A 23187-nucleotide genomic window follows, 5' to 3' on the forward strand; every position below is an offset into this window, starting at 1 on the left:
ACCTCTCCGGTGGCCTCCAGCATAGGAAGTCATCTCCGGCTGGATTTTTTATTACCAGATTTGCCGAAGTCCTTGTATGCGGTCTTGTGGCAGGTGGTGAGTGGACTTATTTTCTAAACAAGCCCATTTTATTCCGTAATGAACATCCCCTCCGCTCCTAAGTTAGCCGCGGCTGTTCATTCAACATGTTTTACCGTCCTACCTCCGCCCCGTTAAAGGTGAATTCTCCGTTACCCGCGGCCCCTAATTCATTTCACCACCGAAGTTCTGGAAAGCGTTTTTTTACCGCGCAGGGTTGTTAGGGAATACGCCGGTCATCCGCCCTACCGTTCAGTAAGTGGCCCGGTGAGGTGAGGAAGAGCGAACAGAACCCTAGAAGCGAGTATTCACGTTGTTACAACTACCACCACAAGACAATTAGATGCGAGCTCGATTCCGTTCTGCGAATGTCGCTTCTCTATAATAATCACGGTTCGCCTTGAGTACAAAGAAACCCTTTGAAGTATTGTGTCTGGTGGCTCGTTCCGCGCCGTTGCCGCCTTAACTACCGCGACAGCTTTGGATCCTCAAGGGGGGGTTTCAACAATGGATTTCATCCCTAGCCGAGGGATGGAAATCGGTCCAGACCATGCCACTTTAACAGGCTAAGGACTCCCAAAAGCTGCAAGCGGATAAGCACCGCTTCGGATTATCTCGCGTGTAGGCGCTTGAGGTGTATTGTCTACAAAAAAAAAATCTCCAAGAGAGCGTGCATAGAATTTACCAAACTAGGCAAAAGATTCGTGGGACCTTTTCAGATTACTAAAATTGATTAATGATGTCACTGCCCGATTGGATTTGCCTAACTCTCTCTTAAATAACATTCATCCTGTCTTCCCATTCCAGTTTACTCAAAGGAGCTCCTTTACGATTACCAGCCTGTACGACCGCCCGGAGAGACCCCCCACCAACTATTATTGATGGCCCACAAGCACTCTGAAATTGGCGCCATCCTGGACTCTGCTTTAATGCATGGCGCTTGCAATATTTAGATCTCTTAGGTTGGGATTTTCGATGTTGGTTATTCCTCTGGAGTATAATCAATGGGTTTATTCGAAAATATTGGCGCCCCACCTTATTTCACCTGCTTTCCACCGCTTTCTGCATAAACCTGGGGAGGGTCTTCTTTAAAGGGAGGCCAGAGTGTAAAAGGTTTCAATGGTGTTGATGGTAGGGCAGCCGCCTATTGCCAATTACATTCCACAGCCGAGGCGATGGGCCAGCTTCATGTGGAGACTTTATCTCTTGGGGATAGGGTCTCCGTTCCCATAGGAAGCAGGGGAGGGATGGGAAGATAGGAGTTATAACCTGTGCTTCTGGCGGGAAGTGTCATTCCTGCCACTGCGTGTACTTGAGCTTTCTAAGATGTCTGAATAAACGGTCTTTTTTCACCAAAGAGCCTTTTATTTCTGCTTCTATGGAATTCCTTACAGTAGGGAACCTGCAGCTCGAGAGCCGCATGTGGTTCTTCTGCCCTTGCACTGTGGCTCCAAGAGCCGAGCCGCCGGCCCCATCCTTGCCCGCCCTGCAGGCAGCAGGGCGGGCGCTTTCTAACTTCACCATAGTCGGCTGGGCCGCGGCGCTGACTTCCCTCTTTCGCCCACCCCGTTGGAGCGGGGCGGGCAATTTCCAGCGGCCGGCGAGGTCGAGCCACCGGCTTTATCCTTGCCCGCCCTGCAGGCAGCAGGGCGGGCGCATCCATGCGCTTCTCAGAATGAGCGGAGTAAAAGGTAAAAAAAACCCCCTATATATATATAGTGTTATCTTTATTTTAAATGTCAAAAATTATTTGCGGCTCCAAGTGTTTTCTTTTCCCGTGGAAAACGGGTCCAAATGGCTCTTTGAGTGTTAAAGGTTCCCTACCCCTGATCTAGTCCCTCACTCAGAGCATTCGGATTACTACCAGAGAACATAGAGCTTTACACACACATTTGTTCATCTGCTCTGATTCCACAAAAACTCAGCTCTCACTTCAACTGACTCTCTCCTCAGTTTAAGACAGCCAATCACAGGAGTTCTGTGTTAATCCCTCATGCTCTGCATTCCAACTGCCTATATTGCAGCAAAATGGTGGAATTCGTCACAAGTAGCAAGCTCACTTACAAAGGAGGTGGGTGTGGGCTGCTCAATGGAAAAGTGTTCATAAAACTGCTGCTTCACTCCTGGAGTCCATGTCAATGGAGATATACCTCAGGAATGTAGAAGCAGTCAACTATGTTGCTGTCCTGCAGATCAGTCCTAGAGAGGAAGACAACTGATGAGCTGTCAAAGGTTTTCATAGCTGGAATCAACTGGATGTTGTGGGTTTTCCGGGTTGTGTGGCTGTGGTCTGGTAGTTTTTGATCCTAATGTTTCTCCTGCATGTATGGCTGGCATCTTCAGAGGAATGCCAGGGTAAGATGTGTTTCTCTTTGTGGCCCAGCATGGAGTGATTTTGTGGTAGGGTATATGCTTTGTCCGCCTCACAGGTGGGAGGGGATACTGTTGCATTTGTATTTGCTGTTGCAATTGCATTAACATGTGTCCATGTGGAATTCATGAGCATGTGAATGTATCTGGGTTTTTGTGTTTTTTTTAATACCTGAAACCAGGTTTAACATAAAGGAAGAGAGTTTGAAATCAACAAAATCTGGGGCTGGTGGAATCTATAGGATCTACCATGCTGAAATTGATATGAATGTCTAGGGTCGTGGTGGCGAACCTATGGCACTCCAGACGTTCATGGACTACAATTCCCATCAGCCCCTGTCAGCATGGCCAATTGGCCATGCTGGCAGGAACTGATGGGAATTGTAGTCCATGAACATCTGGAGTGCCATAGGTTCGCCACCACTGGTCTAGGGAAATACCTTTTTTGGGGTATGGGATATGATCCCTAGAAACTTAATTAACATTTTCCCCCTTATTTTATCCAGAACTGAATCAGTAAAATCCCGATTCAGTGCTTGAGAGGGTGGTCATTGTGTGTTGCCCTCGGTAAACTCCTGAGGAGGGTAAGGGTTAGGTAAGCCTGCTACTTGTTGTCTCCATGGCTCCATGAATGGAAAGGAAACCTTACAGATGTCACTTTTTGACAAGTGGGGAGAAATACACCTTGCTACCAACAGCATCAGCATCCTAGGGCACTCTAAATGACCCTTCTGTCTTTCTGGACTCTGATGACTAGGAGATTCTGATCACCAATGTTGGTTGAGGTGATGCTAGGCTGTGACACTGAGAAGTAACTGAGCCTTGATATCAATTCAGAGGTGAGCTCCAATGTCATGAATCAGTGAGGCTTGGATGTCATGGGGGCATCTGGGTTTGGCATTGAGGAGATTGTGAAGTTCAGTGTTGGGAAGGGAAGTCTCAGCACTGAGGTGATGTTCATGATCAATGTTGAACAGAGATAGATGTCATCAAAGAGAGACTGACAACAGTTGCCACAGTGAAGAAGGCTCTCCACAGTGAGGTGACTTCAATGAGGAGAGTCTGTTGACATGTTTAGCCTTCTTTTTGGTCTTTTAGTGGGCAGCCTCAGAGCTGTTTGTTCCACCAGCATTGGATCCAAGGAGGGCTTAGAGAGTATGACCAATACTGATGCCATAGATGGTACACATGATCTTTTGTGGTACTTTTCAGCAGGTTTTTTAATCACTTTGTTTTCTCTCACAGGGTCTCCTTAAGATGCAATGTGTGCCCATCCCTGGCCTTGGGCATGGACAGATGACATGCATGGCAAGAATCCATAATGTGGCCTTCCCCCAGACAGAGAAAACACTCACTGTGCTCACCATTCTGTGCCATCTTCATCCTCGATTTCTGGTACTTTTTAGGCAATGCCATACTAAAATCATGACATTTTGTAGAGCTTGTGAAAAAATTTTGGATATTGGAAAGTTCTTTTTAAAAAGACAACCAGTCTCCAAGGTGGCAAAAAGAGAAGTGAGGGAGAAAAGGTCTCCCCACCTTCATTACACAATCATTTGGGTGGGAAAGGAATCCAGTTCTTGGGAAAAGAAATCGGCTCTTCACTTGAGATGGGGGTGGGAAGGGAGGCATCCAAAGGCATTGAAGCTTGTGGAAACTTAAAAGCCTACTCTCTGCAGATCATCTTTACCTGCACAGTCCCCATGTGGGACTACACAGAAGACATGAAGATGAACCAGGCCTTTCCAATTCTACTCTATTGGGCATCTTCAGAAAATCAATAAAGGGCAAAAGATCAAAGTCTGGGGAATGCAATAGGCAGGGCATATATCAGTCAGTAGCTCTGAGGTATATCTCAGCATATAATAACAATTGAAAGTATTTAAATCAGCAAAATAAGTGTACAGACTGTACACTTTTGAATATGGATTCAAAAAGAGCCTGAAATTTCTTCCAAACATCTAATATGCTTGAAAAAGGAACATCATATGTTCACTTTATTCCTGGCATCTCATTATTCTGGAAGAGAGTATGCTTTGAATGCAGTTTTTTTTCTTTCTGTTGAAAATACATCTCAACATAATATTTATTCACCCCTTCATAGAAGTTTCAATTGGTCCAACTCAAAGAACAACTCTTCTTGTAATTTTTACCATATTAAAAGCTTCCAGCTCCTTCATTCTGTGCTTGTATTTTCCAAAGTACTCCATTATGAGGCTGTCTGAAATCTGCAACAGCAAGAAAATTGAAGACACAATTAAAACCGATCTGAGGCAAATGCTAAAATTATTTTTCTCAAATTTCAAATACTTGGAACCTAATGTAAATATTTATCTACGTTATGTAATGATTTTCCAATGCAAATGCGTTCACTTCAAAAATGGTTAATTCCTTAGTTAACTCACGGTTATTCTAGATAGCAAAGTATTCTAAAAGCCTGGCAAGGCCAAAAACTCTTTATTCAGACACACTGCTGAGTAAACCTGTTTGGAATCACACTATAGACCTGTTTTTGGAATCACACTTTCCACAGCCAGCACACTTAGAGGATGCACATCAACATTTCCAGTGCTAAATATGAAGGACAGACAGGTGTCAACCCAATCAGCAACAGATATGCAGTGGACACACATTCAGGTTAATCAGCAAGCAACAGACAAAAATGGACAGCCAGTAGGACTTCACCCCCTGGAATGAAATACAGGGCTGGTCCTAAAATGAAGGTCTTAGAGAAATGAGTAAGGGTTGTGAACATGTGTAGATCTGGCCAGAACACATGCTGGTAATCCAAGAAAAGCAAGGCTTCTAGTAGTCCTGCAACCACTTAAGTGGAACTGTCTCCCTAAATTCTGACATCTTTGGAACACAACTGACTTGCTGTGACACTAATGAAATGCCTGAAACAGAATCCCATATTTGACTTTGTATGCTTATCTGCCAGAGACGTTTTCCTTCTCTTCTAACACCTTGATGATGCTGGGGATTTTCTATTTGCTTATACTAAAAAGGACTCTGCAGTTTGTCAGGTGATTCTTGTAGACTTTACAGCTGTTAAAACTCCTTGTCAGATTAAATTGGAATTTGGCACTGTCATCACATGAACTGTATGTTGGTTTATATTTAAAGTACAGTTATCCTTTAAACACAGCATTAATATACATGTTTTATACAGCTATCATCATTAACTTTGTATAATCCCATTTTGACAGCTGAACTGTATCTGCCTTTTTGCATTTGGCTGTTAAATGTCCTTTCTGCTTGTTACTGCTTAAAATGGAGCTAACCCATTTTCAAGTTAATAAAAAATGGGCAAACTTTACCTTGGGGGGAAGAAAACCAGACTAAAGCACACATTCCTTTTGGTATAGACCCCACTGAACAAGGCAAGACTTACATATGAGGCAGATTGGACTGCATGTTGAAGAGCTTTCATCAATACAAATGGCATGACTCCAATCCACAAACCTGTTTCTCATTCATTAATTGTGCAAATTTACCCAAATGACTGTGATACTGACTCTGAAATAAATAAGGCAGACTCTGCATGCACATAACTACTTGATCAAAGTAACTGATGACTCCATATAATTCTATCCCAGCTGCAGGGACAGCAGCAGGTGCAGTTTGTTAATCAGGTACCCACCTAAAGGCAACTGTCACTTTCTTCTAAAATGTCTTTCCTTATGTGCTTCTTTTGTAGCCTGAAAATCAAATCATCCCCAAACATCCAAGTGGTTTTGGGGAGTCTTCCTAGAGAAATACTCAAGTTTGGTAATGATTTCATGGGGGGTGGGGGGGGTTTCCAATTTTATGGGCACCAACACAGGGCATTCCTATTAATAGAGGATAATGCGATCACGCCCCCAGGTTTCGCTTGTGTCCACCAGCCTCGAACACAGGGCCGGGGGGGAGGGGTGGCGATGCTCATCCGAGATTCTATCGCCTTCAGGGCAGTCCCTGCCCCTCAAATTCTTGGATTCGAGTGTGCCGGATTGGAGTGGCTGTCTGGGGAGAGGTTGGCCGTTCTCCTGGTGTACCGGTGGCCTGGCACCCGAAGTGACGGACTGCCACGGCTGCTGGAAGGTGGCCGGGTGGGCGTTAGGTTCCCCCGACTTATTGTCTTGGGAGGACTTCAAGCGTCCATGTGGGCGCCGCCCGCCGTTCAACAACAGTGGACCTGGTGTGTCATCCATGAAGGCAGCTAGGACTCTCCCTTCTAAACACCGGCGCCACTCACGCGAGCTGGCCACACCTTGGATCTGAGTCTTTAGGGCAGGAGTAGATAATAGTGCGTATCCTCTGTTAGCGGAACATGGTCCGACCATTTTGCCCTGAAGGTTGAATTGAACCCGCCGTCCCAACCCCGTCTAGGCCCGACGGACTTATTTTTGTCCGCCCGCGAAGACTTATGGAATTGAACAGGTTCCTGAATCCTCTGCACGTCCCCCAGCCTCCTAGCACCCTCGATGAGCAGGTGTCAGACTGGAACTCCAGGCTTGCCGATGCCATCGAGGAAATTGCTCCCAGGCACCCTCTGCGCCCCCGTTCACGCAGCGAGCTCCTTGTGGTATGCGAGGAGCTGCGTAAATGAAGCAGCGGAACTCAGGCGGCTAGAATGAGTGTGGAGGAAGTCTCGTGACGAAGTGGTACGAGAACAACTTATAGGGCGTTTATGAAAGCCTATGAGTTGGCGTACGGAGAGGCGAAGAATGTCTATTTCTCGTCCTCCCTCGCATCTGCTAGCTCCATAAGCCCGGCACAATTATTTTGCGGATTACCGATCCCTCACACTCTTTGGTGGGAATGCTCTACAAATTCCTCAATTGGCTATTGGCTGTGAGGCATTTCAAGAGCTTTTTTGTAGATAAAATTAATCTCTCCGCCGGGACCTTCCGACCACAATTATACAGTAAAGGAACTTCGAGGCTCCTTAGCCGTCTTTGGAGTTAAACTTGGACCGGTTTTCCCTACTCTTAGTCCGATGTTGACAGGGCCCTAGCTGCTTATTAGACCTACTACCTGTCCTCTGGATCCGTGCCCCTCCTGGCACGATAAAAGCTTGCCGGGAGGAGTCACGGCCCCACCTGTTGAATCTAGTCAACTGCTCCCTTGAGCAAAGAGTGTTTCCAGAGTGGGCTGAAGAGAACAGTAGTCCGCCCACTCTTAAAAAGACCATCCGGAGATCCTGGCGATCTGGCCAATTACCGTCCCGTTTCGAACTTGTCGTTCCTGGGGAAGGTAATTGAGAGAGTCAGTGTTAGAGCAGCTTCAAGAGGGTTTTCCTGGAGGACGCATGCGGTGCTCGATCCCTTCCAGTCCGGTTTAAGTGCTGGGTATGGGGCCGGAGACCGTCCTCGCCAGCCATCACAGACATGCTCCGCATGCAGCTAAGACCAAGGCGGATCGGCGCTGCTTGTGTTACTTGACCTCACAGCTTGGCGTTTGATGTAGTCGACCATGACCTTTTGATCCACGCCCTGGCAGCCTCTGGAGTCGCGAGGGCACAGGATCCTTCGATGGATTGCCTCGTTTCCTCCAGGGTAGGATCAGCAGGTGTGAATGTGATCACCGAGGCTTCCCAAAGGAGGCTCCACTTAGTTGTAGGGTTCCCCAGGGAGCCTTACTTTCCCCGCTCTTATTTAATATCTACGTAAAGACGCAGCAAAGCAGTGCGGAGCTTTGGGCTAGTCTGTCACCCATATGCGGATGACACCCAGCTTATTCTGCTGATGGAGAGGGGGACGACCTCTGCCCCTAGGCTCTGGCATTGTTTGGAGTCGATGCGGCTCACGCTGGCTGGTTGGAGGCAGAGTAGGTTAAAACTTAATCCAACAAAGACGGAGGTCCTCTGGCTGGGCCGGGGAGTGGAGAGACCTGCGTGATTTCCAACCGCCTATTTTGGAAGGGGTCACTCTGGCCCCGACATCCGGCCTGAGCTCGCAGTCCGGGGAGTCCGCCTGGACTCTGCCTTTGACAATGGAGTGGTGCCAGTGTGGCCCATGCAACCCAGGCTATGCGTTTTTTCTATCTTTCGCCAGGCGCCGGGCGTGTTGGCCCCTATCTCTCCCGGCCCGACCTGGCCACCGCGGATCCCATCGCGGCCCGGTCACCTCGAGGCTAGGATTCACTGTAACTCGCTTTACGCTGGCCTTCCCGCTAGCGATTGATCCGGAAGTTGAAGCTGGTCCAGAATGCAGCGGCACGGCTTTTGACAGGTGGTGATTATCTCGAATCACATCACCCCTGTGCTATGGCCGTCTGCACTGGCTCCCAGTGGAGTTCCGGATCGAATCCTTCTCAAGGTGCTGGTAATAACCTTTAAGGCCTTACGCTGGCATGGGGCCCTCATACCTAGGGGACCGCATCACCCCTTATGTCCTACGTGACCCACTGCGTTCAGCGGTGGCAGAACTGCGCCTGGTGACCCCCAGCCCCGCCGATAATGCGGCTGGCCTTTCGACCCAGGCCAGGGCGCTACGGCTCCTGGCCCCTGCCTCAGTGGAATGCTCTACCTCCATCAGTTCGGACCCTGCGGGACCTTTGGGTGAGTTCCTGCAGGAGCCTGCAAAACTCAGAGCTATTCCACCGGGCTTTTGGGGAGGCTGGCCGCGGTTTTACTGCCCCCCACTGAAACATCGGAATCAAAACTGAGGCTGCCATTCTCCATCCCCTGTTATTTCGGTCGGGCCCACTGTTGATTCCATCTGGGCCCGCCTGCTCCCTCCTTTTCCTTTTCTATTACTACTTCTCCCTTTTTAGCCTTGGGATCAGGCGCCCGTTTTTTACCGTTTTATTAGTCTACTGTTTTACTGTTTAAATTGTATATGATTGCTGCTGGATTTTAAATGTGTTAAGTTATGTTGTTGGAGTTGCTGTCAGAGAACAGCCATGTTGGAAGCCGCCTCGAGCCCCCTGGGGAAGAGGCGGCCTATAAGTTTGAAATATAAATAAATAAATAAATAAATAAATTAGAATAGTTTCCAATGGATGAAAGAATAGTTTCCAATGGATGAAAAATTGGGGTCTATAACATTTTAAACCTTTTCCCGCTCTGTACAGTAATCCTGAGTGAAGAGGGGCTACTTTTGTAAACCCAGATGACCCCATAGCAGTATGTTGAAGCCCATCAGATCCAAGGCCCACTCAAGTAGGGCAAGACCAGCAGAATCTCTGGAATGAAGACTGTGGGTGGTCCGTGGGGGACACTTTTGCTAGCCCAGACAAACCAAATGAAACATGTAGCTGTCTACCAGAACACAGGCCCATGATGCAGAAACTGGAGAACATATGCAGAAGCAAGTAATGGGCCTGTAAAACGGACCTGTTCTGCCAGGCATTTGGCCAGCCGGGATAACATCGAAAATCTGCTAAAATAAACATCTGGCCTCCTGTGGGCACAGGGGAAGGGGTGAGGGAGTACTTTTAATGCCGTCTGAAAGTATGGAAATTATATATTTATGGTTCCTTTTTAGTGGGGATTGACTGTTTTAATTTAAATGTTGTATATGATTGTTTTAAATGTTTGCATATGATTGTTGGACACCGCCCTGAGCCCTCCAGGGGAGGGTGGTATAAAATTCAATTAATTAATCAAGCAATTAATTAATTAATTAAATACTGTAGCTGATACTCCCAAAATAATCCCCAAAACAGCAGATTTTTTTGTAATTGGGATTACCAACTACAGTTTAAAATGCCCCCTTTTCATCTCAACTTTCCCTAATACTCACCCCTACTTCTGATACATATTCTATACAAGTCTTTATTTTAACTAGTAACTTAAGTATTCCTTTTAGTTTTCTTGAAACTAGTCCTCTAATTTTTAACTAGCTACTCTGCAGAAATTAAATTGGCTTGCAATCAAGCTCATTCAGTCTGAAGTGGTCTTTAGATCACAGCCATTGGGCTTTTGTCTGTGTAAAAGCAAACTGATTAAAACAATAACTCTTGCAAATTATCTTTAGAAATGGAAGCTTGTTAAAAGAATATGCCAGTACTTATAAGCACACAAGTACATATATATATTCCCAACACAAGTAGCAAGATGTTCCACATATGTCAAAAAAGTGGAAAAGATATGAAGATACATTTCAGACAACAGGAAGATCCAGTGCGGGAGCCGGTGTAGTGGTTAAGAGTGTTGGACTATAATTTGGGAGTTCCAGGTTCGAATCAGCATTTTGCCTGAAAACTTGCTGGGTGACGTTGGGTCAGTCATACTGTCTCAGCCTACTCTACCTCATAGGGTTGTTGTAAAGATAAAATGGAGGTGAGGACAAAAAAGTAAATAAAAATATATTTGTTCAAGTCTATGCAACTTTCACAGAAATGTGTGAGTAGATCTAAATTTTCAATAATCATAAAACAGCTTAAACTTTCTAAATTTAACATCACAGCTCCACTAGCAAACAATCCATTAAAAAGTATTTGCACTTTATAAATATGAGTTACATACATATATTGAACAATCAGCTACATACCTTTGACTCATCCAGTTCAAGTTTTCTTAAGGATTTTCGAATATAATCAAGGAAGGAAGATGACTTAGAAAATACTTTCCCAATATTTCGGTCACTGAAACAATAAATAACATTTATAATTTGTTGTTGATCTATTAAAAGACTAAATATTAACAAGAGGAAGAGGAGGAGGAGGAGGAGGAGGAGGAGGAGGATTTATATCCCCTTTCTCTCCGGTAAGGAGACTCAAAGGGGCTTACAAACTCCTTTCCCTTCCCCCCTCACAACAAACACCCTGTGAGGTAGGTGGGGCTGAGAGAGCTCAGAAGAACAGTGACTAGCCCAAGGTCAACCAGTGTGTTGAAGTGCACAGGCTAAACTGAATTTCCCAGATAAGCCTCCACAGCTCAAGCAGCAGAGTGGGGAATCAAACCTAGTTCCTCCAGATTAGAGTACACCTGCTCTTAACCACTACGCCACTGCTGCTCCAGAACACATATCTACCAAAAATCATTAGTGAATAAAACAAAATCATATAATTTACTTACTTAAATTTACAGATTATTTCTTACTTAAATTTACAGATTATTTCATTAACTATTTATTTGCTACCAAATGGGTTTAGTTTTTAATGAAATTGCAATTGAATAGAGCTGCTAAAATACTCTTATCAGTTACCATTTTATTTTTTAAGTTTATATATCATGTTTCTGGTATGGGACATTTAAGACAGCTTACAGATCCAAAAAAGCCAAGTATAAAACAATATAACAACATAAAATAGTAATGAAAAGCTGGAGCAATTGAAACAGTAGTGAAATGAAAACTTGAAAGAACTACCTCACTTGGTAAACATGGGGAAATCTTAGGTACCAAGGGTATGGAAATATAAAAAGATGGCCTAGAGCTTAAAAAATATCATAGCCATAGGAAGGGTCCTGTTTACAGTAGATGCCACCTAACTGACAAAGCCAAAGCCACTTGGAAAAGGAACTCTGATGGGTTTCTTAAATGAGGAACAAGCTCAAATGAAAAACAGTCCTTCAGATATCAGGATCACATAATGTTCATGGCTTCAAAAGGTTAAAACTTTGAATCATTTCCACAAACTAGAAGACAGTGAAGAACAGATATCACAATGCAGAATTCCAGCATTATTTTCCAGAATTAATCTACCCAGTAGGAGCGAGGTCACCTCCCAGCCTTGTCAGGCAGATATCCTGTCTTAGCAGAGTACCTTCAGGATAATGCTGAATGACTGAGGGAGTAGACCGTAGAAACAAGGGAAGCTACAGGAAATGGCAACCTGTCTGTCCAAAGAGTAAGGTGTCAGGTCTTTGTTGGGATGGAGGCATGATGCAGGACACTGAATAGTTTCAAGGTTTACAACTGGTTCTAGTGAAGGATGGAACCAGACTGGAGCTCTAATAATAGTGGAGCAGACCTAGAAAAATCCTACCACAGTCCCAACTCCGAAGAATTATAGACAACATATCCGATAGCAAGGAACTGGTTTAAAGATCCTTAAATACTATGCTGTATCTCCGCCATAAATAATATGAGGTATCTTCCCCTTCCCCTCCCCTTCCTCCCCAGGGTGGGTGGCCCAAAACCACATGCCAGGGCCCCTTCCCAGGCCTTCCCCTCCTCCTCCCCAAGGTAGGTGGGCCACAAATTTATCAGCAATTCAGATATAACAAAAAGCATTTGTATCAACCAGAATGAATATACCCTTACATTCTCTTTTAAAATAGCTAATGGAACCATATTTCTTATTTACTTATAAACCTAACTTTCTTCCAACAACTGGACTCAAGGCAGGCAACAAAGTTAAGATACATAATGTATATTTAAACAAACACTATTATTGAACATTAAAATACTCAGGGACCCTCTTCAAATGTCCAGTTTTACAGTCCCTTTGGAATGTCAGCAGGGTGGGATGTTTCCTCAGCATTTAGAGGAAGCACAGGGGCAGCCACTGAATAGGCAAATGAAGAAGTGGCAGGCTGCTGCATTTTAGTGGGAAAAGGTACAACAAAAAGGTTATTGCTGTGCTGAACAAAGTTGGCACATGGATTCAAACTGGTAGACTGATTTTTCAGATATCTGGGTCCCATATCATGCAGATAAACACCAGCATTCAAAATTAGATGTGAAGAGGTATAAAAATGAGAGTGAAATGCTCTCAATGATTAGTCCTTCACAGCAGACAGCCACATTCTGTACCAACTGCAGATTCCATGTGGTTTTCAAGGACAATGCATAGAATACACTGTAACCACTGAAACACAGTGTTACTGAGAAAGCTCTTGAGTTAAAAGTAGCTGTAAAAATGCACTCTTAGCCATCACAGTGAATTGTTCTGGTAATAACAGAGCAAATAGAACCCTCTAAGCTCTTTTAAGTGGATAGTGTGATCGCAACAAGAATAGGCACCCTTACTGACAAGAATTACCTCTGTCTCATCAGAATTCAACTTCTGTTCTCTGTCTCTCAGCTACCTGACCATGCTGCTCAGGCACTGACCCGGGATGAGATGGCAGCAGAGATACATAGCTGAATGTTATCTGCATATGGTGATATCTGACTCAAAAGCTGTGGATGAACTCATTAAGTGCCTCATGTATGTGTGTATAGTGCCATCAAGTCGCAGCTGACTTCTGACGACCCCCACAAGGGGCTTTCAAAGTAAGTGAGCAGCAAAGTTGGTTTGCCCTTGCCTTACCCTGCAAAGTACTCCTTGGAGGTCTCCCTTCCAAGTACTGATCCTGCTTATCTTCCAAGATCTGACTGGGCTATGCTCTGCTGCCTTCCTTCCCAAGGGGACTCATAAAGCATTAAAAAAATGCTGAAAAGTACTGAAACCTTCATTACTCCCAGAGCAAGTGCTGATTCCTCATGTCCTGATGCCACTCTCTGTGTAAAAAAGGGAAAGGCGATCCCCTGTGCAAGAAGCAGGTCATTACTGACCCATGGGGTGATGTCACATCATGACATTTACAAGGCATGTTTATGGGGTGGTTTGCTATTGCCTTTCCCACTCATCTACACTTTATCCTCAGCAAGCTGGTACTCATTTTACCAACCTCAGAAGGATGGAAGGCTGACTCAACCTTGAACATGAGACTGATTTCTGCTGGGACATCATAAACAGAGCTTTGACTGCAGTACTGCAGCTTACCAATTTGCACCACAGGACTCCTTACTTTCTGTGTATACTTGCGAAAACAAAGATGAAAACTGCCTCACATTCTAAACATCTGAACAGTAGCTAGTTATCAACTGTATCAAAGATGGAATGCAGGCCAAGAAAAGATGCTCCCTTATACAGTAGCAAATGGAGATAGCGCAATACAACTACCAAGGCCATTTCCTTCTCAAAACGAGGACTAAAAGTCAGATTGAAAAATGGTCAAGAGAGATGGATCATCCAGGAGGTGGAGTTGCTTAGCTATAATCCCTTTAACAATCTTACCTAGGAATGGGAAACTAGAGATAGGTTTATAGCTATCTGACCAGCCAAATAAGGTTTTTTAAAATAACTGTCTGATTACATCTTCCTTCAATAATTTTGGGGACATTCTCTTAACTAAAAGTGGCATGCACAGTCCTGCAGCATGGAATACATACCAACTATTTGCACAGTTTCAATAATGATAAGGGGCAGGGATTTGGCCGTCTTAGTTGATAGTTCCGTGGGAATGTCAACTCAATGTGTGGCAGCTGTGAAAAAGGCAAACTCTATGCTGGGGATAATTAGGAAAGGAATCGATAATAAAACTGCAAAGATTGTTATGCCTTTATATAAAGCAGTGGTGCAACCACACTTGAGTATTGTGTTCAGTTCTGGTTGCCACATCTCAAAAAGGATATCGAAGAGGTAGAAAAAAATGCAGAGAAGGGCAACGAGGATGATTGAGGGATTGGTGCACCTTCCTTATAAGGAGAGGCTGCAGCGTTTGGGACTCTTTAGTTTGGTGAGGAGACGGCTGAGTGGGGATATGATTGAAGTCCATAAAATTATGCATGGGGTAGAAAATGTTGACTGAGAGACATTTTTCTCTCTTTCTCACAATACTAAAACCAGGAGGCATACATTAAAAATGCTGGGGGGAAGAATTAGGACTAATAAAAGAAAACATTTCTTCATTCAACGGTGTTTGGAATATGCTGCCACAGGAGGTGGTGATGGCCACTAACTTGGATAGATTTAAAAGGGGCTTGGACAGATTTATGGAGGAGAATAAATCAATCTATAGCTACCAATCTCGCTCCTCCTTGATCTCAGATTGCAAATGCCTTAGCAGACCAGGTGTTCAGGAGCAGCAGCAGCAGCAGCAGGCCATTGCTTTCACATCCTGCATGTGAGCTCCCACAGGCATCTGGTGGGCCACTGCAAGTAGCAGAGAGCTGGACTAGATGGACTCTGGTCTGACCCAGCAAGGCTCTTTCTTATGTTCTTATGTCTAAACTACAAACAGTGGCCTTCACAGCTCATAAGATTTGTCAGTCTTGTTCAAAGAGATGAAGTTGAGATGGTCAGTACAGAGATGCTTAATGCTTCCTTGAGGGTGGTGACGGTTGCCCCAACCTTGAAACAGGCTGTGGTTCTTCTGAAGTAAGATGGGTTAATAACCTGAGAGAGGGCTTTCTTTGTTGTGACACCAAAAAATATGGAACTCTCTCATCTGTTCCATTTTGTCACTATCTTCCACCAGCAGGTAACAACTTTTATGTTTTGTCTGGCAGTCCATCAATGATCCCTCTTCCTGCTCTATGTTTTAACTATTTTTCTCTGTTCTTTTAAATATGTTCTTTAGTTTTAGTTTAAATGTTTTTTATGATGTGATTTTAAAATGTCAGTTTAACTGTTAGCTGTTCTGATGGAGCAAAAAGATGGGGTACACATTTTGTAAATAAAAGTAATCAATAAAATTAAGACCAAATATCTCTACCATATGATGCATTCATAAAGTAATTTGGCCTGCAAAAGCCTGGAAAATGCAGGTTGCGCATCAATTGTATAGTTTAGATAACACACAAGTTGTATATATCTGGGTACATTAGCATCTGAAGTGAAGCAAGTAGAAAGAACTACAGGTCGGTAGATCTCGCAGAGGTTTGTGCCAAGTCTACCTCAGACATGGAGTAGCTAGGTGACCTTATGTGGAGAATAAGCCCAATTAAGTAAGATAAAACTTAATTCAGAATAGATTTGCCCTCCCTTGCAGGAACAGAAGTAGCTTTTCAACCAAGGTATCTAAATCACAGCCACCTACCTTCTACTGACTCCATAAAATTCTTCTACAATAACCTGTAGGACAGCTCGATAAAACAGTGATTCTGTAGGCAGCTGCAAAGAATCAAAGAACAGCAGGAAGTTTAATTTGGAACCAGACTCTAAAACTAAAACAGTGAAAAATAGTTGGCAGTTTTCTACTAATTACTGGTTTGTATTCATTCTGTGTTACTAACAATTCTCTTGTTCACAAGTTAAAGAGATGTTCTTTAGACATAGACCAATGTAACCATAATTGTTGGAAAAAATAAACACAGGAAACTGCAAACACTGAATGGAAGTGAGAAGCAAGCGAAAGGAAAAAGAAAGCCCCCATAGGCGAAATTATACTATTTGTTATGCTAGCTTTATTGTAGAAATGTACCCAATAGAGTTCAATCTGTTTCTTTAAAGTCAGAGAGAAAATATTCACAAGTATTAAATATACTCCGTTTCCTCCAACAACTTCATTTTCATTCCCTGATGTATATAGAAAGCACTAGGTTTCTAAAAACTGTGTGTGTTGAAGAACGTCATACCTTTAAGAAAGAACTATGTTTACATAAGAAAAATAATGTTTGCTTCTTTAAAATGTAGGGCCAAATTTATCCCATGTAAACTCCACTGAGGCCAATGGGTTTACAGCAGGGATACACAAGTCTGTAAATCTAGTGTGTCAAACATCCACACAACCTGCTGACATACTCCAAAAGAGATTATAAATTATGAAGGAATGATTTAAAGAGTCCACAGAAAGAAATGAAACAGTGATTTAAGAATAGAGAATAATGAGAGTCCTGTCAGAAGCAAGTATTTGCAATAAATCTAATCAAATCTTTACAGTTCGTTCACATTTTTTATATCGTTAGTTATGTATAACTCACATTGAGAGGGAAAAATGTCATTGATTGTTCATTGGACTAGGTTAGGAAGCTGTCTGAATCTTACCAGTGTGTTCAGGTTACATGAGAGGAAGTTAATTTGTATGATCTACATCCTGGCTTTAAATTCTTTCAGTTACTTTGAACAAATAACATTTCAGTAACAAATAGTTTTTAAGGAAAATCTGAATGTCCAGTAATATATTTTGAGAAAATATAGGCAGCTACACAGTTATAAAAAAACTTGAGGAAAAGAGGAGCATTAATTTTTTAAAAAATTATGAACTATATCTTGCTTGGAAAGACCTGCCAAATTTTCAACTTTGAAAAATATCCTATTAAAGGGAAAATTTCATTAAAATTTATGAACAAATAATCAATTTATACCTCCAAATTAATATGCATGATTGGATACTCATACTTGGCTATGAAGAGAAACACTACACATGCAAGGGGCTGGCAGACAGTTCCTCAGTCTGTACTTCTTGAAAGCAGTGCAATCAATGCACGCTAGTAGTTTAGGTTGGGACCACACCTCAGTGGTAGAACATCTGCTTGGCGTGCAGAAGAATTAAAGTACAACTGACATTTCCAGGTAAAAGGAATTAGTAGTGGTGATGTATAAGACTCCTTGAAGATCTCTTGGAGAGCCACTGACAGTCAGAGTTCACAATAGTGACCCTGCGAGATCAGTGGTCTGATTCAGTATAAGGCAGCTTCATGTGTTTTCTTAAACTTGCACATTTCCCCATATGTGTACGGTGTATGTGTCTAAATAGCATAATCATTCAGATTCATCATTAATCATATGTGAATCACTGTTCACTTAATAATTTTCATGAAGATATGAATTCCTCTTCAGTATATCTGTAACTATGAAAAAACTAGAGGGCCAGTGTGGTGTAGTAGTTAGGTGTCAGTCTAAGTAGGATCTGGGAAAACCAGGTCTGAATTTCCTATTCTGCCATGGAAACCTGCTGGGTAACCTTGGGTCAGTCATACACTTTCAGTCTTGACCCTGGCAAGTATTTGGATGGGAGACCTTCAAAGAATACCAGGGATATGAGGCAGAGGCAAGCAATGACAAACCATCCTGAATATCTGTTGCCTAGAAAACCCTATGGGAATTGCCATCAGCCAACTATAACTAGATGGGGGGGAGGGGAAGGGGGGGGGGGAAGAAAGAAAAAACAAAAATTGTTTAATGCTTACCTTGACACCTATAGTTTACAAAGACATGTGTCAGATATAAAAAATCCTATTTATATTGTTTATAAAGACCTACACAACAATGAGTAAATGATAATAAGATTGCCACAGAAATACACACTCAAGCAAGTATCCCCAGGTGTGAACACTGTTGTGTCATATTTTTTTAGCAGCTGAAGGTTTTAATTTTAAATGTGCATGAAGCCCCACAAAGAAATCATCTTCGAGAAAGACTAGGCTTGAAGAATTCCTCTTGACTTCAAATGAAGCTAAAATAATGATGGAAGACTGAACCACAAAACATCTAAGGTACTTTTAATGTATTTCTATTTCAATCACTCTTTATTAACTGAAGAAAATTATGCCTTATCATTGGCCCATGAAGACCAGGCAATAAAGGTGCAATTTCATGGTGATAATGCAAAATATCAATCTGCCTCAGATTCACACTTTGCCATTTGCTAACTCTTTGATTTCAGCAAACTACAAGTTCAGCGTAAGGTCATGCATTCAAAGTAGTCAGAAAGAGAAAATGGTTTTGTCATTGGAAAGGTTAAATAAACAACATTACTCACCACTTGGCCCACTGCAACTCGTTCCAGAGCCTTTAAAGATTAAAAAAAACCCACTGATGTGTTTATTCTTGTAGCTGAACTTTTTATAAACAGGCTACATAGAATAAAAATAACATGCTAACAGATAATGTAATAAAAATTAAAAAGTGTTAAATAAAAATAGTGTTCTCATCACTGCTTTTTAAATTGTGCAAGTCAAAATTATAATGAACATATGCATTCCTTATTTTTACAAGTAACTGAAATTATATAAGGCTACAATTTTTAAAAAAATTAAATCTAAAATGCATTAAATAAATGCTTAGATTTAATTTGAGTTTTCTACTTCCTATAAATAAGGGACAAACATAAAGGATTTAAAAAAACCTAAGCATGTAAAAATGATAACAGACTATTAGTTAAGCTTTCAAAGCATGACATGAAATTGAACAAAAACTTCCTACAGAACAATCAACACTGTCACACTTTAACACATAGCTTCAATATAAAGGAGGTGCCCCCCCCATCCAAAACCTAACTTTTACATTTTGTCATCCCTGAAGTGAGTAGGCTTATTCATATGTTTTTATACTGCTTTCACCACTCTTCAAAGCAGCTTCCCTTGCAATTAAATATTATGCATAAAACAAATTCCTTAAAATGATGAAATAGAACCATTAAAACCAAAACAGCAGCAAATTTCAACAATTTTAAATACCAGGAGGAGGTATAATCTGGACACAAACATAGTTCTGAAATATTAGAACTAAAACCGAGGTTGCCATTTTTCCATCCTTTGTCACCTCGGTCGGGCCACTGTTGATTCCATCTGGGCCCGCCGTTTTCCTCCCTCCCTTCTTTCCTCTACTATGTATTTTCCTCCCTTTTAGCCTTGGGAATGGGCGCCTGCCTTAAACTGTTTAAACTGTTTTAAGCTGTTTTAAACTGTTCAGACCGTTGAATTGTTCGAGCTGATTGAACTGTTTGAACAGCTATATTGTTAAGTTGTTTTAAATTATGCGATTGCTGCTGGTTTTAAGAGTGTTAAATTGTGTTGTTGAGTTTGCTGTCGGAGAACAGCCATGTTGGAAGCCGCCTCGAGCCCCTTGGGGAAGAGGCGGCCTACAAGTTCGAAATATAAATAAATAAAAATAAAAGGAAACCACGAATCATAGTCAAAATCATTACAAATAACACCTCAACCAAAAGTTATATGAAGAACTGGGTCTTTACATGTTGCCTCAACATAGAAAAAGAAGTCATCTGGTGAACCTCAAGACTACAGAATTCTCTAGTTGTGACTCAAGCAGTGAGAAACCTTTCCTGCCCCATCCAAGGGGGGAGGGGTGAATCCACCACTGGAGGTGGGGTGAGGCTGTGCCAGTGGATATGCCCTCCCCAGGGTACCTGCCCCCACAGAGGAGTGGCAAAGCCAGTTTGGACTTCTGGCCCTTTGGATGGGGCTGTTTGGATGGGGCAAGTTTGGACTTCCGGCCCTTTGGATGGGGCTGTCTATGTTATCAACTTCATCAATCAGGAAGCAGAGGTACCTGATGAAGGGTCTCCAACGACATTCTCAAATTAATCGGCAAGTTCTCAGGGGAGTAATGCTTCATTTACTTACTCTGTACAAAAAGTGTAATTCTTCAAAGGGCAAAACCAGCCCTCCAAACAGAGTCAAGAAACAAGCTGTTACTAACATGTTTGAGTGAGGACAACATTAACAAAATTTCATCCCGATTTGATGGGGGGGTGAAGATTAGATCCAGGAATGTCTTTAGAATGGAAATGTTTTAACATGTGACTGAATTTAACACATGACTGAACTGTCTAGCCAATCAACATTTTTCACATTCATCCATTAAAAAGCCACTTGGCTGGCCAAGCTTGCTGTAGTTTTGTCATCCTTGGGAAGAAACTTGTTTTTTCCTTTCTCTTTCTAATCAGATACCCAGAACCAACACTGTTCTGTGGTAGTCACTAGAACGTTAACAGCCATATTTTTACTAAACATACATATTCATGTAAAATATCATACCACACCACACATAGAAGTGTTTGTACCAGTAAAAACATGTAACTTACATGCAGCAACCATAATTTTAAACAGTACATAGGCAAAGATACAGAAATGTGGCTTCTGTAAGTAAACTCACAGTGAATAGGAGAAAATGCATAGCAATGTGATGGGAGGAAGGAAAAAAGATATAGTTCAGCATTAGTTTACTGAAGAAAAGGGCTAAGGTGCAGGAAAAACAAGACTCTGTCTGAATGTGTTTGAAAGGGATTATGGAGGCTGAAGCTAAGAACGAAGAAGTCAAAGGGGCAAAGACTGAGTGAAACAGGTATATAAGAGGATCAGAAAAGGATTAAGGAAGCATTTGGTTTACAGTGAAGATATGTTTTCTGGCACAGGGATAGAACTGCATCCAGAAGCAGTGGAGCACTTCTAATACTCTGATCTCCTTAACACTTGGCAGACATGGTTTCCCCCCTTTGATTCATAGCTAGCATCTGTGCAAATATGAGAAGGTGCATAAATCTGAGATTACGGGGAAGTGGGAAGGAGAGGGGAGAGAATAAATAGTTAACATATTGGTCATCCAATGCAATGGAAATCTGAGTGCACATTTCTGTCATCTCTCTATGCCTCGACAGAATGAGTTGGAAATTAAGAAACATGAAAAAGGTATCCAGAGAGGAAAACCCTGAAGGTGTTCTGGGTTTGTAGTCAGAAGGCTGTTGTATTTGCTCAGCACAGTTAAGATGTCCAGTACAAGCAAAGTCAGAGATGGTGTCATTACCATCATCATATATTTATTTTCCATAGATAATTGCCAAGACCTTGTATCCTTCTTTCAAGTTCAGTTCAATAAAGTTGTAGCTAAATTTTCATCTGTGTCTACTGTTCTGCTTACATAACATGTGTCAACAAACTTTGAATTAAAATGTATTTCCTTATAATTTATCATGAATGTATCATTAATGACAGTCTACACAGCTCTGGTTTTACAAGTCAAAAGCAGTTAAGTCTATAACACGTGAATACAACTCTGAAAACAAAATTTTAAAAATACAAAACAAAAACACTGTACCAAACAGGCTGCCATTCTGGCATTACGACCACAGAACCAAGCCTCTTCTTTTAAGTACTGGCACATGGGAAAACCCCAGGTTCCTTGAATGTCACCTGCAGAGGAAAGAGGAAAAGTGCATTAACTCTTTTTAAAAAAGAGACCAACAGAGCAAATTCACAGCTGATAAAGTTACAGTAAGAGCTCTGCAAGGAGTGTTCGAATGGTATTTAATCTTAACAGACAACAGAAATATGAAAAATATAATTTAAGTGATTAAAAATTGTTTGCCTAGGAGGTTGTGTCTACAATGATTTGTCAAACTTAATATTTCAATACCAAATGAATCCCTTGTACAACAGAAAGCTACAAACAGTTAAACCATCAGCACTGAACAGCAAAAATATCTATAGGGAGGTTTCATAAAATTAGGCTAAAATAATTGCTGCTTGTTCAAGTTGAAATAGTACTACACTCCAATGTGATACAATGATTGAAGTGTTGGACTAGGATCTGGGGGGCTCACTCCGCTATGCAAGTTTGCTGGGTGATCCTTGGTCAGTCTCACATCCTCTGTCTAACCTATCTCACAAACTGTTGTGAGAACAAAAAGAAGACAGCAATGTAAGTCACTTTTAGTGACCATGGGGGAGAAGGATGGGGTCTAAATGAAGTAAACAAACGGACAAGTTCAAGGCCAACAATCACTGTGGAAAATCCAGCTCTGTAATATATAGCTCAAATGTGATTATTAGGTTGGATTCAGACTAAATTGACAATTTCCCCTGATTTCCCTTTCCAGTATAATTCTCAGAGTTCCCAATATGCCAAGAGAGATTAATAAAATGTTGTGGGAAGGGACAGGAAAGTTCCATTCCATGTTAAAATTTAGTCTGGATCCAAACCACTGAATTCAAACTGGGAAGGTTTTTTAAAAGCTTCATTTCCATAATATTTGATACAAGGGACATGGAGTAATTAATTCACCTTTTAGTATGTTTGGGAGAAGACCATTAAAAATTGAGTCTCACAGACTGACTCCAATGTTAGATTAAATAAAATTTCATTCTACTACTCGAACATTCTTTTGATTAATCGCAAGTAGGCCCTTTGGCAATGTGGGTGAGGCTAGGAAATAAGGAACAGACTACAGGCAAAATTACACAAAAGAAATGGAGGAGGATTTTGAAAATACTGCCAGTGGCTTTAGAAACTAGGAATAAAGTCCAATGTCCATTCTGACTACCAATCTTTAATCGGGGGAGGGGACAATGACGACAA

General features: G+C 42.2%; 1 protein-coding gene across 5 annotated transcripts in view; it reads right to left on the reverse strand.

The window, feature by feature from the left end:
• Positions 1 to 23187, reverse strand: part of METTL25 (methyltransferase like 25) — a 69164-nt gene that overhangs the window by 12792 nt on the left and 33185 nt on the right. For 3 of the 5 annotated variants that reach the window (XM_048499443.1, XM_048499444.1, XM_048499442.1), the window contains exons 6-10: positions 21928 to 22022; positions 18854 to 18883; positions 16190 to 16263; positions 10929 to 11022; positions 4602 to 4676 (exon numbers count right to left, since the gene is read on the reverse strand). In XM_048499443.1, coding sequence (XP_048355400.1) covers positions 4602 to 4676; positions 10929 to 11022; positions 16190 to 16263; positions 18854 to 18883; positions 21928 to 22022 — 368 coding nt within the window. Of the gene's footprint in view, positions 1 to 2142; positions 2278 to 4601; positions 4677 to 10928; positions 11023 to 16189; positions 16264 to 18853; positions 18884 to 21927; positions 22023 to 23187 lie in introns of all 5 variants that reach the window. The other 2 variants (XR_007244758.1, XR_007244759.1) reach the window with 1 other exon arrangement.

This window comes from Sphaerodactylus townsendi, linkage group LG06 (genome assembly GCF_021028975.2).
Source record: "Sphaerodactylus townsendi isolate TG3544 linkage group LG06, MPM_Stown_v2.3, whole genome shotgun sequence".
Taxonomy (NCBI): Eukaryota; Metazoa; Chordata; class Lepidosauria; order Squamata; family Sphaerodactylidae; genus Sphaerodactylus; species Sphaerodactylus townsendi.